The sequence below is a fragment of the Engraulis encrasicolus genome, chromosome 22, assembly GCF_034702125.1.
Source record: "Engraulis encrasicolus isolate BLACKSEA-1 chromosome 22, IST_EnEncr_1.0, whole genome shotgun sequence".
Lineage (NCBI taxonomy): Eukaryota > Metazoa > Chordata > Actinopteri > Clupeiformes > Engraulidae > Engraulis > Engraulis encrasicolus.
The window spans coordinates 15,992,561-16,011,503 of NC_085878.1; the positions used below are offsets into that span (position 1 = coordinate 15,992,561).

At 42.4% G+C, this 18,943-nt stretch overlaps 1 protein-coding gene across 7 annotated transcripts in view; it reads left to right on the forward strand.

Annotated features, from left to right (window-relative positions):
* Nucleotides 1–7,609, forward strand: part of myo9aa (myosin IXAa) — a 139,923-nt gene extending 132,314 nt beyond the window's left edge. For all 7 annotated transcript variants that reach the window (XM_063188871.1, XM_063188874.1, XM_063188873.1 and 4 more), the window contains 3 exons: nucleotides 1,838–2,046; nucleotides 2,845–2,987; nucleotides 3,786–7,609. In XM_063188871.1, the coding sequence (XP_063044941.1) occupies nucleotides 1,838–2,046; nucleotides 2,845–2,987; nucleotides 3,786–4,315 (882 nt within the window). In that variant the 3' untranslated portion in view covers nucleotides 4,316–7,609. The remainder of the gene's footprint in view (nucleotides 1–1,837; nucleotides 2,047–2,844; nucleotides 2,988–3,785) is intronic.
* Nucleotides 7,610–18,943: the final 11,334 nt, after the last annotated feature.

Genomic DNA, 18,943 nt, shown 5'->3' on the forward strand with positions numbered 1-18,943 from the left:
TAATTTGTGAGACTGTGGTGGACGATATTTATTAACCCTTCAACTTAACATCCCCCTACACCAGCCTCTCTAGCTCCTGCTCTGTAACTCCCCACCCCTTTTGTAACCCACTGATCCTCCTCCTACCAAGAGCTGGAAACACCCTTTATTAAAAAAAAGAAAAAAGAAAAACTAACCGATTCTCTTTTTCCCCTTCCTTAAACCCCCACCTGACTCCAATCCTTTTCCTCTCTAATCCAGAAACCCGTAGTAATCGCTGTTAGATTTATCACCATAACCCGCAATGCCACCCCGGTATGTATGTTACTCCTGAATGTGGTCTTGTAGTCGCCAGCCACTCTTCCTCTTCTGTCACCCCATTCTGCTAAAGCAGCACCTGCTCACGCAACTCTCTCTCTCTCTCTCCCTCCTTCTCTTCCCCCTCTACCCCCACCTCCACCACGATACGGGAATTAATCCTAGTCCTGGGCTAATTTGGAGAGCATATGCACACCTGCCATTAGCGTCATTAGTCCAGGACTATCAGCTAATCCCTGTGAAGTGAAGACCAGCCCCTGTTCAGTGTAGCGCTGTTGTCTCTCTTACCATCTCAGCACACCATTGAAAACTATATGTGTGTGTCTGTGTGTTTCTGTGTCATATATGTGTTCTGTCTGCCTGTCACGACCAGTCTGGTTTGTCATGTTGATTGTTGCTGAACAGACTTAAATGACAATGTTAGTCTGTGCTAGTTTAGGTTAAATGAAGACTTAAAATGAGATAATGTGCTAACGAAATGGTATAACCCATAATCCATACTGTAATCACATACAGGTTCATCCCACTGGTACGACTGTACTCTCCTGAGTAGTCAGTCGGGTAGTCCTTGTGCCCTATTCATATAGGTGTGCAAAGACTGGCGCAAGGCGCATAGGTCTGCTCTAAAACCAGAGGGAGAGGCCAACACGCTTCCAGTTTAAGTAGCTAAATCAATCCAAATTTGCTGGGCCTGAAAAAGGTTTAGGAATTCCATAAAAAATACATTCAAGAATAAACATTTTCTTATCTATTGTATGCACATAAAATGGGTGGACAGTAGTCTATGTGATCATTGTTAATTGGCTACTCAATTGTAACCATTCACTTTACACTTCAGCATTACTATCAGTGAGGAAAAATGATTTTTCAATTTTATGTGTGGGTATTAAATCGCTTCACTGTTTAAACGTGTTCCGTAAATCTCAGTTGATGTAAAGTGAATCGTTTATGACCAGTTGTCAGGATTTTTTTTCTTTTTCATTTTGATGCTGCCTGTTCACAGTCTTGGACCACTTTTTGGTAGAAAGTCCTTCTAGATTCCAGAGAAATAATTTGTGCAGGCATATATCTGTTTTACAGATGTTTAATAAACATGGTAATAATTGCTTATATGAAGCTTTAAATCGCTACTCTTTTTCCAAAACGCTTCATGTCCTCATTGTGCTTTAGAACATGCACCTGCGCTATGCCTTGCATATCTCAGCTACTCTGTCTCTGTTTGAAGACCAAAAGATATTGATTCTGTCTGCTGCCTTTGCGTTGAAGCCCCTAGAGCTGTATTTGCGCCCTGCGCCTTGCACAGTTCACACAGGGACCTGCCATGTTCCCCGAGTATCTCTGTCTGGGTGTCAGGAAGCATGTTTGTCCACTAGTTAGCTCTTGCCGTATATGAGGACTTGCCAGATAAGTACAGATATGTACAGTGAAAGATATTTTGAGTTTACAGCAAGTCTCTTAAAATGAACGGAAAAATCAGTATGTTGTGTTATAGTGTACGACCGTTATTCTGCATTGCTGACTGTGTTGGGTGTGTTTACAGGGCAAGGGTCGTGTGCGGCGGATCAGCTACCACACGCCGTCTCCGCCGGTCAGCCCGAGGTTGGCGCCCAGCTCGGAGCCCATGGAGGAGAGCTGGCCAGAGGAGCCGACGCCACCACGGGAGCCGGAGATATCGGAGCAGCAGCAGGTTGCCATGCAGCAGGAGGAGAGAGTCCTCACTGAGCAGATAGAGAACCTGCAAAAGGAGAAGTGAGTCAAGACTCCCATTCATACAGGGCGTGTGATCAGAGATGGTTGATAGTTGAGGAGGTTACCATATTAACAATATTTGATGTTATCTGAAGAGTTAAGATGTAAGATGCTGGACTTCTTTCAGCTTCAGGAAGAATTCCAGTTGCTTTCAGCTACGCTCTGGATGGGTGTCACATCATCTATCCTACCTCTTTTTAGGGAAACATCAGACTTTGCACTGTAGGTTCATTTTCTCCATCCCCTTAGTGTTAGACGGTTGGGTTTTACCATTTTTTTGCGCTTCATATTCTCTGTTGGATCTTCCAAGACCACTTAGGATACATTATTTAACTCACAATTTTTTGGACCAGTGACATAATGAAATTATCCTACAAAAAAGTTGTGTGTCGCTATAAGATAATCACCATCAGTAAACATTTCAAATCTGAAAAAGATTAGTATCTTTTACATAGATTTTTTTTCCCTCATCTTCTGGGATCCCATAATCTTTGACTACGTCATATGGTTTTTTGTTTGTCAAAGGCTTAATCTGAAGATTAACACAACAGTGAGATTATGGTAGTATTCCAAAATCTACGTCAGCAAATGCCATGTAATTGAAATATGTGTGCATTAGGCATCAGAATCACAGAGAAGGCATTTAGACAGATGGGTGGGCTATCTAATCTTTTTTGTTTGCTTTGAACAAAATGAAATGCTTGAAAGTTTTAATATAGCCTTGTGGTAGTGATCGATGTGTTAAATGAATATACTTTGCACTGTCTCTGACTTCTTTTCCTTGCCCGTGTGTCACAGGGAGGAGTTGACGTTTGAGATGCTGGCCCTGGAGCCGAGGGCGTCGGACGATGAGACGCTGGAGTCCGAGGCCTCCATCGGCACCGCAGACAGCTCTGAGAACCTCAACGTGGACTCAGAAGGAGCCACCTCCGACTTCTCTGGTGAGTCTCTTCTTTGGGTGAAGAATAGTTTCCTCCTCACCGTGTATTTAGAATGAAAATGAAATGGAAAAAAAGTAAAGTAAAAGCCTCAACTAACTCATGAAATCAGAGTCAGCTTGGACAGTGAACAAGGAAATTGCCGATCTGATTCTTTCACAACATCTGACATCAGAGTCAAATGTGAACTCGGAAGTTGCTCAATGCCTATCTGATTTTTTCTTTCAGAACTTTTGTCACGCATTCACATAACTTGTGAATAACATAACTTGACTTGACTTGACTTGACATGACATAAACACACACATGTATATAAGGACACACACACGTGCGTCACAAATGCACACACACGTGCGTCACATACATTTTTTAATTAGAAAACAAATTTACATTTCTAGTTTAAGCTGCTTTTTTAAGTAAAATTACAATATGATGGTACACAGCTGTTGAGAAATGGAACACACTGTATATATCAAGCATATAGACAGCAATCTTAATAGGTATCAAATAATATCCACATGGGTAAAAAAAACACCTACCCTCTTGGTACAGATTGGCCGGCCAGCTTGCCTGATCACTCTGTGCTACAAAAAGACTCAGCTAAATCATAGCAACATTGTCATGACAATAGAGAACCTTTTAGTGACAGTTATGTTATAACAGAGGCTCTGCGCAAAGGAATAAAGTCCCAGCAACCCAGACTATTTTTAAGTGTATATTATGCGTTGCACGTTTTATCATGTTTTTTTTTTAGTTGCATTCAACATGTGCTTGCTTTTGCCCCCTGTGTCTCCCTCACAGAGCGAGGCCCAGCTATGGCTGCCATGGCCGCCGCCTGTGCCCGTCCCCGCAAGGCGGAGGGCAAGACGCGCCGCATGCTGCGCAGGCAACCCGACTCCTTGGACTCAGTGGACTCCACCTCCACGGCCTCCTCCTCCATCTCCTCCTCCTACCTGCACCCGCCCTCCTCCTCCTCGGCCGCCTCCTCCTCCGCCTCCCGCACGCGCGCCCGCTTCCGCTTCCGCTCCAAGTCGCCCTCGCCGGCCACGCTGCGGCGCTCCGGCAACGGCAACGACAGCGGCGGCAGCATGGACGTGGCCACCGAGAACGAGCCCTTCGAGGAGCGCGCTCAGTTCACCAGCCGCGGCACCTTCAACCCGGAGAAGGGACGGCAGAAGCTGCACGGGGCCAGAGCCGCAGCAGCTGCAGCTGCAGAGGGTGGCGCTCGCCACCAGAGGGAGCCAGACCTGCCTCCCACATCACAACAACAGCAGCAGCAGCAGCAACAGCAGCACCTAGTGTTGTATGGCAGCAATGAGTTCATGGTGTGAAGAGTCCATCGCAAAGGGGCCAGTCATTTTCTTCCTCATAGCCGCTTGAGAGAAAAGAAAAAAGACATGGGGAGAAGGACACATGCAGCTGCCTGCCTGCCTCCACCCGGCTCTGGATCATACGTCTAAAGCCCCCCCTTCTCCACACATGCTTACACACTCGCTCGCGCACGGCCCCCTTCCTCCCCATGTCACTTGCACTCAGCCAGCCAACCCGCCAAACCGGCAGGACAGCACATGGCCTCCCCTCTGCCTTTCCAAGTGCCAATACTAGCAGGTAGAGAGAGAGAGAGAGATATGTGGAGAGGTGGAGGCGGACATGCGAGAGGAGGAAAGAAAAGAAGAGAGAGGAACGAGAGGAAGGTGATGATGGTGGAAGCTGGGTCAGCTGTTGGATGGATGGATGGATGGATGTGTTTTTGGGCCTGATGCCTTGGCCGGTCTGACTTGCCTTCAGAGCGGAGGAGAGTGGAGCGGAGATGCTGTGGAGTCGTGGGAGATGGGGGTGAGGGAGTCGGGTGTGGTGGAGCAGTTTGTGGGGGGACACAGGTAGAGAGGTGTGAGTAACCAACAAGAGCAAAGGGAACGGCTACTACTGCAGCATGACTCAGTCAAGGGTCTGGGTCCAGTCAAGGTCTGGGTCCATTGCACTCTCCAGGAGGGACTGGACCAGAAGCGGGCCACAGAAGGACTGGACTGGACCGGAAAAAACAAACACTACGACGATGGACCATGGAGACAAAGCCATGCAACTGTGCAGGACTCCACGACTTCTCACTTAAACTACACACCCCCTCCCCCCAACCCCAGCTTGGCTGCTTTTTGCGTTTACAGTTTGTACGGACACCACCAGAATAAGCGCCGTGCTCTGACATAACAGAAAAAAACAATCAGTTCCACCTCCCCCTCCCTCCAGACATGCCTATTTAATGCATTTTAATAATGTTGAATAGATCTATATATAAATCTATATAAATATATTGTGTTATATTGGTTTATGTATATGTTATATATATAAACCATGTATAAAGTTAAAAACGCCAGCGTTGCTGGGCTTGTTGACTTTAAGTATTTATCATTGCTTGTCCTGGATATGGTCAAAGAGAGATTTTCTTTTCTTTTTTTCGAAATAGCAGACTCATTTGAACAAGATAAGTGTGCACACGTCAATGTGAGTGAGTGGTTATGTGCGTGTGTGTGTGTGTGTGTGCGTGTGTGAGAGAGATTGCAGGTGGGTGTTTGCGAAAATCACTTGATGTGTTTGAAGTGTGTGCTGCTTCATCTTCCTCCAGCGAGGACTCAAAGGGACCAAGCTAGCTGGTGTACAGAGGCTAGATGATCCCAGCTATGTGAAGACTGTCATGTACATACATAGAACACGTAATACTGTACCAAAAAAAAAATCACCTCTTTGTAACAGCGTTTCAATACCTGGTATGTATGAAGTTGACAAAATGCCATTTTCAGTTTACTTTTAGTAACATTTTTTATGAAAGTTGTTGGCAATGCCAGATCTGAAAAAAAAAACTAAACACATTATTATTATTGTTATTATTATTATTATTATTATTTTGTGAGTATTCATGCATGAAAAACTATGATTGACTTCAATGAAGACTTGTGCTTCCTCATTGAAGAGGTATTCTACAAGGACATCCCTTTGTCACGGAAACATTCAAACCCATCTGGTTGAGAAAGGCATCAGATCACCCACAGAACTGTTAATATACAATGCCAAAATTGCATCGTAAGCAATCGTGTAGCCTATGGGGCTGTGTACGGAGTTGCCTGTGAGTGTGTGCGCGTGTGTGTGGTTGTGTGTGTGTGAGTGTGTGTTTGTGTGCAGGCACTTGTGTGCACTTGCACCCTTTCTCTGTTTTTCTCTTTCTCTCGCTCTCTTACTTCCTCTCTCTGTCCACCTAATGCTTGGACATATTTCTTTGCGTTTACACGGACAGTGTGTTTGTATGTGTGTGTGTGTGTGTGTGTGTGTGCGTGTGCGTGTGCGTGTGTGCGTGCGTGAGGTAGTGTTGTAGACAAAAAGTGGAGTTGGACCCTGCCTTCGTCAGACAAATACACACACGCACACACTTGTGACTGTGCAAGATCAGACTCTTTACCAGATTCTGGTGGGAGAAGAGGCCGGGATCTTCACTGTAACTGCTTGAAACCCCCTTGAAAAGAAGGAAAAAAAACAATTACAGTATGGTCCTACGCATCTTTGGTGCTCGGGCCCTAAATATGACAATAAAAAGAAAATCCCCACACAGGAACTGATGGAGTGGACCGCCGCCATTTTGCCAGGTGGTCTTATTTCTCCTGTGTTCTGTTGTGAGGCCCACAGGCTGGGCCTGCATCTCTTCACACGAAGGAGGGCGTCCATCCTGGCCTGGTTAGGATGAATACATTGGACTGTCCTGTAGCAGTGCTTTCCCCCCCTCATAAACTATACTTGTTAGGAGCATGGCGAGGCCATTAAAAAAAAAGAAACTCTTGGTACCACCAGTATCTGCTTGAGGAGGACACAAGGACTGGGAGTGAAAGAATATAATGTGGAGGTCAGTGGCAGTAATGTCAGTCAATGATGTTACAATTGACCTCTCATGACTGTTTCAATCATGCTTTTTTTCCTCCAAATATTAAAAAGTGTCATCATTATCCCAACAGTCTAAAATCATTTCAAAATTGCAGTATCACACAAGAGTTTGGGCTTTATTCAAACAGCTGAATGCAAAATGGGAAAATGGTGGTCAGTGGGTGGTCGGTTGTTATCCGTGGTTGACTGGTCAGTGTAATCCAAGCCATGGGCTAAAAGTGTATCTACTTCTTGTCCTGTACAGGCGTCTGTCCTGGTAACCTTTCTATTCTTTTTTTCTATCGCTATGCACTTAGCTCAAACGATTGCTGAATAAACGTCTCTCTCAAGCTCAAACATTTCAACTACATCTCCTAGTACTCAGCTTTGGCCCATAAGGGTTAGCAGTGAGATCTTTGGTACCCTGCTGATGTGATGCCACTGATCACTCAGACACCACCCTCCTGTATTCTTCTTCTGCAGTATAGCTATGTCAAATGTACCTGTTGCTAAAGGATATATTATGCCATGTACCATAATAAATGTGAAGTAATCATGTTCAGTGTTGGAACCGGCCACTTTGCCTGCAACTTTAAACAAAGTGCACAATCAGTCTTCATTCTTTGTATTCTGTCCCACGGAGTTGTTTGTGCATTTTGTGAGGTATTTCTTATACAGACAGAATGACGAAAAATAAAATAAAAAAATTAAAACAGTGATGTCAAGGTTGTACAAAATAATTTGAGCAAATCATATTCAGCTTATTAAAGACAAGGCTGGAACCATATTTTGAATGGGTGTCTTTCTTGGGGGTTTTCCTCAAGCTGGTTGTGGTTTCATAGTGTCCGGTCCAGTTATTTCAAGCCCAAACGTTTGCCACTAAACTACGGGTGCGAGGTGATTAAGGCTTCTGCCATTTTAACTATGAATTAATTCAGTGCTGACAATAATTCTTTGAGAACAATTGTTGAAAGGAGAACATTATACTACAGTCTCACATGAGGAACTGATCATTTCATCTGCACTCTGCTCTTTATTGTCAGTCTCACTCCTTGATTATCTGTAGGGAGTTAGAAGGGATGAATGTTGCCTCTTTAACATGTTTTTTAATCAATTATAATTTCTTCCAAAAAAACCATTCACATTTCATCCGGTACAAATAGCTACACGCCATGTTATACCGTACATATACATAAAAGAAATAGAATAACAGGAAATTACATTCTTCTGGGTTTGTATGCTATTTACAGTAGGCTACAAAAGTCAAGTCCCTCCCCAGCAGACATCATGTGTGCCAAGCATGATGTGTTCACAAAGGCCAAGTTACTTATAAAAACATTAAATTACTTACTATGTTCTGTGACTGCTTATCGTTCATTGCTGAACCATAATTTGATCGATTTGATACTTGATAGATCTACTGACAAACCAAGGTGACTGAAAGTATGTCCTGAACTCTATCATTACATACAGTAATCCAAACAAATAATGTACTGTACACATAATGGACTTATTCATATGTGTATAGCTTTCAATTATTGATATATCTGGCTGTATGGGAATCTACAAGACAAAATCAATATCCTGTCAACTTGTAGTCTTTTCACAAAATAAATTTCTAGAATAGACCAGAATAGAAACATTATTTACATGACATTATTTCCACAAGCCCATTATCAATCCATCACAAAATCCACAGATGGAAACTAACCATACTGAGACATGGGCAACATTATCATACTGTACACTTCTTGGTGTTGGAGTGATCCTTCATTGGTATACACATTGCTGGGTGGTACAGTGCAGCTTCCAACCTCACTGGCACACCGACACCCGTCTGTCTGTCCAGGTGACACACGGGAATATGCTGCTACTGTTGTACCTGTGTTGTGGTTCATCAGTTCAGTTGATCCTACATTTGCGTACAATGGGTTGACAGCCATCCGTTGGCATTTTGTGAACCACCAACCTAGTCCCAGCAGCAGCACCACCAACAACAAGAAGCACCCAAGCCCAAGCCCAATAAGGATGGCCCATGGCTCCTTGTGGATGGCTCCTTGTGGAGGAGCAGTGACCACTAAGGCTAGTAAGACCTTTAAGTCCACTTCAGTGTATACATCAGATTTAAAACGTCCAGTTTTAATGCCACACCAGAATTGTCCAGAATCATTTGCAGTCAAACCAGTGATGGTAACAATGAAAACCTTGCAAGTGGTGTTGTCATGCAGAGAGAATCTTCCACTGGTTCCCTGAGTCTGTCCCTTTGCTGTTTCAACTGGAATGTCTTTGTTGTTATGAAGACAAGCTCCTCTGCAGAGGTACTTGACGTTCTTCTCATATCCCTCGTCATAGGGACATGTGATCACTGCAGATCCACCTGCATATCCAGCTGCAGACAGCATCTCTTTCCCAGACTCCCCAAATGACAGGCCTGTAAGCAGGCAGCAGAGAAGGACCAGGTAGTACATGTAGATGCCCATGCTCTGTGTGGCGTACGTACGCCCAGCTGTAAAATGTCCTGAGTAACTGATGGCATGACTAATAGGCTACTAATTTCTTCTCAGTTAACACTCCACCCTTTGTTCTATCACCCTGCTGTGCGGCACATAGTCTTACGTGTCCAGGAGCACTAACAGCGGATAAGCGTCAGTCACTTCTATCAGATCACAATCTGCAACACTCTATGGTGCAACTCACTCCTCACTCCTCACTTTTCACTGTCAAAAGTTCAAGAGTGCCTTATGATGTTTCATGAAACTAACCTGTATGGGCCTTATCTATGTAAGTGTGTAGGCTGAGGTTAAACTAAGGTTAAAAATTAGACAAAAATACACTGACCAAAGTGAATGTGTTTGCTATCTTGTTTGCAATCCTACAATGGAAATATTTTCTGAAATGATGGGTTTTCCTGCCTACCAATAAAGGGTAACGATCAATAACTTGAGCAATCCATGAGCATTTTGAGACATTTGGATCACCCTTGTACGTCTTTAATTGACGTCAATACAGTCTCATCTTGTATCTTGATTAAACAGTTCCTGCCGTTTTCACATTGTCTATGACGTAAAAAAAAGGTTAACATAATGTACTGTTTTGATAGAAAATTAATAAACAGATCCATGAGAAGTGGCCAATGATAATTACATAGGGCAACCTTGGTGGCAAGCTGAGCCTATATGCTGACACAGAACTGACAGCTAATCTTCCTGTAACTTGTGCACTCCAAGTAAAGAGGGAATGCATGTAAAGAGGGAATTACATCTTAATACCATAACAGCTGCTTTAAAATGATATAGTCTGCCATACACTCAGTTAGCCACCGGTGTCTGAGGAGCTAAACACTACACAGTCTCGACTAGGAATATCTTGTGCAAAGGTATGGAAATTCCAGATGAGGTTCCCATTGAGAAAGCCAGAATTTGAGAAAGGGTATAGGCTACTGTACAGTCCCAGGAAAAAGTTTGTACACCCTTTGAAATTTCTTACATTTCAGTCAAAATAGATCATAAAACATGGTCTGATCTTCCCGGAAATCTCAAGAAGGAACAATCAGAGTCTGCTTTAACTAATTCCACACAAACATTTACATGTTTTCATATTTTTATTGGCCATAAGGCTATAACATTCACAGGAGAGCAAGGCATAAGTAAGTACACCCTTGCAATCAATAGGTTTTAACCCTCAGTTAGTTGCAATATCCTCAACCAGACTTGTCCTGTAGTTGCATATCAGATTAACAAAACAATCGGGATGTATCTTGTCTCCCTCTTCTTTAGAGAACTGCCTCTCGTCAGCAAGGTTTCTGGGATGTCTGGAGTGCATAGCTTTATTGACTTCATGCCATATAATCTCAATTGTTTTAGTCAGGGCTTTGACAGGGCTATTCCAGAATGTGCACTACATTGTTATGAAGCCATTCTAATGTCGATTTGCTTCTTAAGTATGGGTTGTTGTCACATTTCAGCACCCATCCTCTTGTGTGCTTCAACTATGTGACGGACTTCCTTATGTTTTTTTCTGTAAAATATCACAATAAACTTGAGTTCATTGCTCCACTGATAATAGCAAACTTTCAAGGGCCTGAGGCAGCAATGTAGCCACATATTATGATGCTCCTGCCACCATACTCAGAAGTGGAGATGTAACAAAGAATAGCTAAAAATGGGGTTCATTCTGCCAATCTAAAATGAATGGGGTTTCTGTCCAAAAAAATATCGCTGCACCTTTGAAGTTTGCGAAAAAGCATTTATATGCTTCATAAAATTACTGCTAAATATTCTGTAGACCAACGTTGAAACCAAAGTTGAATTTTTCAGGGGAACACATAGTATCATGTTTGGAGGAGAACTGGAGAACCACACCTTCACCAAAACATCATCTCCACTTTTGAGTATGGTGGCGGGAGCATCATTATATGCGGCTACCTTGGTGCCTCAGGCCCTTGTCAGTTAGCTATTATCAGTGGAACAATGAACTCAGAAGTTTATTGAGATATTTTACAGAAAAAATGTGAGGTAGTCTGTCACACAGTTGAGGCACACAAGAGGATGGGTGCTGAAATGGGACAACAACCCATATTTTAGAGGCAATTGACTTTTGAATTGCTTCATAAGAATGAAATACACATTCTGGAATAGCCCAGTCAAAGCTCTGACAAAAAACATTTGAGATGATATGGCATGAAGTCAAGAAAGCTATTCACTCCAGATATCCCAGAAACCTTGCTGAAGAAGGGCAGTTTTCTAAAGAAGAGGGAGACAAGATACATCCAGATTGTTTTGTTAATCTGATCTGCAACTACAGGAAACATCTGGCTGAGGTTATTGCGACTAACTTAGGGTTAAAACCTATTGAATGCAAGGGTGTACTTACTTATGCCTTGCTGTCCTGTGAATGTTTACATCTTATGGCCAATGAAAATATGAAAACTTGTAAATGTTTGGGTTGAATTAGTTAAAGCAGACTCTGGTTGTTCCTTCTTGTGATTTCCGGAAAGATCAGACCATGTTTTATGACCAATTTTGACAGAAATGTAAGAAATTTCAAAGGGTGTACAAACTTTTTCCTGGGACTGTATGTACTATACGTATGAGAATTGGTTGTAGAAAGAGGTCCATAGAAAGGGATCACATTGTAGGCTTTTAGATGTTCCAACGCATCATGTGAACACAAAAAGCTGTCACTTAAGTTCTATTTAAATATATATATGTATATATGAAGAGTTCAGATGCAAAACCCCCTAAGTGCCTTTTCAGAAAATAATCTTAATTCATTTTTATTTAATACAAAGCTATCAAAATTGCATATTTTTTATTTTATTTATGTAAAATAACTATTTATATGTATTATCAAGTACATGATTGTAAACCAAACCAGCAACAGGGTTCTTTAAAAATATAGAAGTTTAGGTCTTCAGAAATGGAGTTAGGGGGTTTTGCATCTGAACTCTTCATATGTTTATTTAAAAAAATGGGTCTTTTACGACTTTATTTAACAGGAAGCGAATTGGGAGAGAGACGGGGAGGGGTCTGCAAATGACCCAGGCCGGGAATCAAAACCCGGGTCAGCTGCATGGCAGACGGGTGCCCTACCGGTTGGCCACAGCAGGGCCCTAAAGTTCTATATTTGACAGTCTTAATTAAAGTTGTGAAGAATAAGGATCACGTCTGTCAGTGTCCATTGTGCACAAAGACAAACAATGTCTCCAGCTGTCACCAGTTTTTAAGAATTTCTAAAGATTTCTGAAAAGTTACTTCGAGTACCTGATTTTTTTACCCAGTAGGTAACCCAGTGCAGCACTCTCCTTCTCTTCTTTATAGGCTCTTTTGAAAGCCCATTGGGAAACTCCAACTCCCATTGTCATTGTGACACAGCACTCCACAGCACACAAGTGAACACTGCACACTGCACACAACGGAATTGCATTTATGCCTCACCCGTGCAAGGGGGCAGCCCTCAGTGGCGCCCCATGGGGAGCAGTGCGGTGGGACGGTACCATGCTCAGGGTACCTCAGTCATGGAGGAGGATCAGGGAGAGCACTGGTTGATTACTCCCCCCACCAACCTGGCGGGTTGGGAGTCGAACCGGCAACCTCTGGGATGCAAGTCTGACGCCCTAACCGCTCACCCATGACTGCCCCTCACCCATGACTGCATCTGCACCCATGACTGCATTTTAGGCATCTGCATCTGAATACTTCAAGTAGCCTATAAGCCTATTGAATGACATCTTTAAAATCTAGGTGTTAAAGTCTTTTCATAGCTGACACACAGGTCTGCCGACAGGCAAACAGGTCAGTTTGTCCTGAGTCCAGGGAGAAGAGGGGCACAGAATTGGGTCCCTATTACATTGTATGCATTGACAGGGGTCCTTTCAGATGATTTACGGTAACTTTTCATATGATTTACAGTAAGCATGACATTTGTGATTTTTCCCCCGCCCTTCGAGAGGCTTGTAAGAAAACATGACCATATGTTTACTCAGCCAGACAAAAAAGTTGCCACATTTTGTTCCATCGATTTAAATGTCTTTGTAAAGACAAAACAGAAATTTCACTTACCATCTAACACAAATATCTACTGTACGCACATTACAAGGTTTATATGGTATGCATAAAATAAATAAATACTAACGGGAAATCACTTTATGTGGAGTTGTGATGTACACTACCAGTGTGCTTTCCCAACAGTTAAGTTCACTGATACTCTGTTATAGCCAAGTTGGGCTACTCATGAAAGTGATGTAAATAACTTAATACATTTAGATTTTTTTAAAACACATTTTATTGGTATTCGTCTACTGACAAACATATGTGACACGTTTTTTTTTCTGAACACGGCCATTACAAGAAATACACATAATACAAATTCCTTTCATCATTAATGTCTGTAGCCGTATGTGAATTTACAATAAGATTAAAAAAAATGTTGTGGGAACTCGTGGGCTTCTGAATAGAGAAATTGAGAAATTGTGATTTATTATTAACTTCTAGACGCAATAATGAATGTGATTGAGTAATATGTTGCGGATATTACTGTTACAGATGTCACAAGAGAGTCGAATATCAGTCCATCATAAAAGATGGAAGTTATTCATAAAACCTTTTGTGAGAAACAGTCAACGTTCTCATACACCAGTTCTTGGTGTCCGACTGATCCTACATTGGCATACAAAGGGCTGGGTGGTGCAATGCCACTGCCAACCTCACCAGCACACCTGCCTGTCTGTCCAAATGGCACAGTGGCACACACTTGGGAACATGCTGCTACTGTTGTACTTGTGTTCTCATACACCGCCTCTGGATGTTGATTCGATGATCCAACATTTGCATGCAATGGGCTGGGTGGTCCTGAGTTTTTGTTCTGTTCACGTCTTATGTAACAACCTATGCCAAGCAACAGCGCAACCAGTAAGAGGCAGCTGAGACCTCCAGCAAGGAGGGAGGAAGAAGGAGAATCTACAATGTCCTCTTGAGGAATAGTGGTCACTGGATGTAAGGCTGGCAAGGCCGTTAATTTCACCTCCGTGTACACATCCGCTCCACTTCTTTTAATGGCACACCAGAATTGTCCGGAATCATTTGCAGTCAGTCCTGTGATGGTCACGGTGAAGAATTTGGCAGTGGTGTTGTCATGCAGAGAGAATCTTCCACTGGTTTCCTGAGTCTGTCCCTCTGCTGTTTCAACCGGAATGTCTTTGTTGTTACGAAGACAAGCTCCTCTGCAGAGGTACTTGGCGTAGCTCTCATATCCCTCGTCATAGGGACATGTGATCACTGCAGATCCACCTGCATATCCAGATGCAGACAGCCCTTCTTTCACAGACTCCCCAGATGGAAGGCCTGTAAGCAGGCAGCAGAGCAGGATTAAGTAGTTGTCCATGCCCTGTATGGCGCACGTACTGTACATCCAGGTGTAAACTGTACGGAGTAACTGATGTGGCGACTACCTCTGTTATACTGATTCACTGCTGTGACATCCTGCTGTGTGACACACATTTGCATGCGTCGAGCTGGACTCGGAGGGGATAAGCATCAAGAAAGTTGCAAAATCCCTTCCAAAGAATAGGCCTATAATCTGCAATCTGTGACTCAACTCACACCTCTCACACACAACAGGCAGTATCAAAGTGAAAATTGCATCTTTGTTTCATGAAGGTGAAGCATGGATGTGTATATCTGTGTGTATACCCAATGACAGTAAAGGAAAACAAATTGTGAAGAATTAGACAGTCATACATTTTACATAATAGTTTTTGGTTGCAGTGTTTGTGTTTGTAAAAAGGTTTAAATGACATTGCAGTGGTCATTAGCCTACTAGCATGGGTGGAAAGTAACTGATTCTATTTAGGCCTACTCAAACCAGTGTAATTCAGTAGTTTTATGAGTAATTTCTAAGTTATAAGTAACTTTTGTCATTTTGACCCTTTATTTTACCTCAGTACATTGGACACTACACCGAATGAGTACTAGTAGGCTGCTCTCAGCACATTGAATGACAGTTGTGTATGATATATATATTTTAAAGACAGCCCGAGAGGCGGACAGGAAGCGAATGGGATGAGAGACGGGGAGGGGCTGGCAAATGACCCGGGCCGGGAATCGAACCCGGACTGGCCGCACGGCAGACAAGTGCCCCACCGGTTGGCCACGGCAGGGCCACACAGTTGTGTATGATAATGTGCTATATAAATATTATTGATATGGATACTGATGTTGCAACATGACTGCAAAAAAAGTATGTCATGCTGTATTTGTTAAGGCCTACATATTTAAGATCAGTGCATTGGAAGATGGTGAAATACAGATGGAGGTCATGGAGAAAGATACTGAATCCTCGACAGGAAAGCTAATTGAAAGTAACTAAGTGCATTTTACATATCAATGGCATTTTGTTTTGAGTGTTCATTCCTTTTGATGTTTTTGCTTTGGGACCTAACTGATCCCATAATCGCCTCTGGTTAGAATAGAATAGTTGAACAGAATAGAACAGAATAGAATAGAATATCTTTTATTTGTCATTGTAACATGGCGCAACAAAATTGAATATTCCTTGTTGATTGAGGCAAAAAAATAATGAAAATAAAAACAATTAAAAATAATTCACAATATATATATATATAGATTTCAAGACTATTCTTAGCAGATGTATCAAGAGAGAAAGATACATTGTAGATATTGTCATTGTGAGTCCATCACAAAATTCACTGCTGAAGATTCATGATGAAGATGGGAATGAAGCATACCCTTTTCCAGAAACAGGCAACCTTAATCATAAACCAGTTCCTGGGGTTTGACTGATTCTACATTGGCATATTAAAGGGTTGCGTGGTACAATGCCACTGGCAACCTCACCAGCACACCTGCCTGTCAGTCCAAATGGCACAGGTAATTTGAGTAGATGTTGCTACTGTTGTACCTGTGTTGTGGTTCACGGTTCTTGATCTTCAATTCATTCCATGTTCGCGTAGAGTGGGGTAGGTGGTTCAATGCCTGTTTCAACCTCACCATCACATCTGCTTGTTTGTCCGGTTGACAGAGATGTAATTGAAGATACTGTCCCTGTTGTATTTGTGCTGTCTCGATATTCTCCGTACCCAATGCCAAGCAACAGCACAACCAGCAAGAGACAAGCGAGTCCCCTGACAATGAGAACAGGAGCCGATAGCCCTGTGATGGCCTCCGCTGAAGTGGCGTCCTCTATGGCTGGTAAGACCGTTAATTCCACCTCTGTGTATACATCTGAGTCCATACATTTTTTAATGACACACCAGAATTGTCCGGAATCATTTGCAGTCAGTCCAGTGATGGTCACGGTGAAGAATTTGGCAGTGGTGTTGTCATGCAGAGAGAATCTTCCACTGGTTTCCTGAGTCTGTCCCTCTGCTGTTTCAACTGGAATGTCTTTGTTGTTACGAACACAAGCTCCTCTGCAGAGGTACTTGGCGTAGCTCTCATATCCCTCGTCATAGGGACATGTGATCACTGCAGATCCACCTGCATATCCAGACACCTTTCTCACAGACTCCCCAGATGGCACGCCTGTAAGCAGGCAGCACACCAGGCCCAAATACATGTAGGAGCCCATGTCCTCTGTCACGTACATACATCTAAGTGTAAAATGTATAGAATAACAGCAGGAGTGACTATTTGTCTTCTGTACTCAATTAACTCTTTGCCCGCTGTTGTGCCCACCCTGCTGTGTGACACACGCTTTTGTGAGTCGAGGAGGACTGACGGTGGATAAGCATCAAGAATGTTGCAAATCACTTCCTATATTACATACAGTATATCACGAAAGTGAATACACCCCTCACAGTTTTGCAGATTTTTGAGTATATCTTTTCATAGGAAAGCATTACAGAAATGTAACTTTGACACAATGATTAGTGACCTTTTAACAACATATTTAACCGCTTAAATTTCTTGTTCACTCAGAAAAAAACAAAATACAGCCATAATGTTTTAACATGTACTCACAAAAGTGAGTACACCACAGATTAAAATCCGGTAGAGAAGGGGCTATGTTGGCTCGAATCGTCTCGAAATGAAACAAAATGAAAAGGGATGACAAGGGAGGTCATCAGTGTGCGTTTCAACCTTTCTTTGCATTGAACTTTTACATTTTGAGTCTGCATCTGGCTTAAATAGATTGGTGTGAGATTTGAATGCAATCCTATGGAGAATATCATGATCTGCTTCAGTAGTCACAGTGCATTTTGACATGCATGTTTCTTTTAGGTGTATTTCAGATTGCCAATGTTGACAGCATTCATGCATCCCCAAACCATGTCAGTCCCACTACCATGCTTGGCTTATGAGAGGATACGCCTTTTTTGTAAAACTCACTTGTTTACCACCACACATGCTTGACACCATCTAAAGCAAATTTGTTTATCTTGGTCTCTTCAGATCACATGACATGGTTCCAGTGATCCATATCCTTGGTCTGTTCATCTCTCTTGAGACCAAGATAAACAAATTTGCTTTAGATGGTGGCAAGCATGTGTGGTGGTAAACAAGTGAGTTTTACAAAAAAGGTGTATCCTCTCATAAGCCAAGCATGGTAGTGGGACTGACATGGTTTGGGGATGCATGAATGCTGTCAACATTGGCAATCTGAAATACACCTAAAAGAAACATACATGTCAACATGCACTGTGACTACTGAAGCAGATCATGATATTCTCCATAGGATTGCATTCAAATCTCACACCAATCTATTTAAGCCAGATGCAGACTCAAAATGTAAAAGTTCAATGCAAAGAAAGGTTGAAACGCACACTGATGACCTCCCTTGTCATCCCTTTTCATTTCGTTTCATTTCGAGACGATTCGAGCCAACATAGCCCCTTCTCTACCAGATTTTAATCTGGGGTGTACTCACTTTTGTGAGTACATGTTCAAACATGAATGGCTGTATTTTGTTTTTTTCTGAGTGAACAAGAAATTTAAGCGGTTAAATATGTTGTTAAAAGGTCACTAATCATTGTGTCAAAGTTACATTTCTGTAATGCTTTCCTATGAAAAGATATACTCAAAAATCTGCAAAACTGTGAGGGGTGTATTCACTTTCGTGATATACTGTATATACCACAATATGACACCATCTTGATGATAAAACTCAAACCTCTCACATGCAACAGTGCAAAGGATGAAACGTACAGTGCCTACAGTGCACATCCGTAATGAGTACACACCTTTTGAGAAGTAACATTTTGAGCAATATTTTGTTGAACTTACAACATAACAGTAAGATTTATAATATGACTTATATTACATGTTTTCCGTTTTTGGCAAATTAGAGTGGTGCAGAAATAATTCAATCAGTCTCAGAAGAGTTTAAGCACTCATTATACATTTTCTATGAAACAGTTGGCTGTAAAACTGCAACTGTCTAACAGAGATATCCAGGTGGGCCACAGATTTAACACCTCAGCAAGTTCACTAGTTATCTAAGGAAATGGAAACCTGAACTGGGATTATTATTTCCCATAACACAATGTACTGCGCATGGCAAGGAATGGCATATGGGAGTGTTGTCCACCAAAGAAG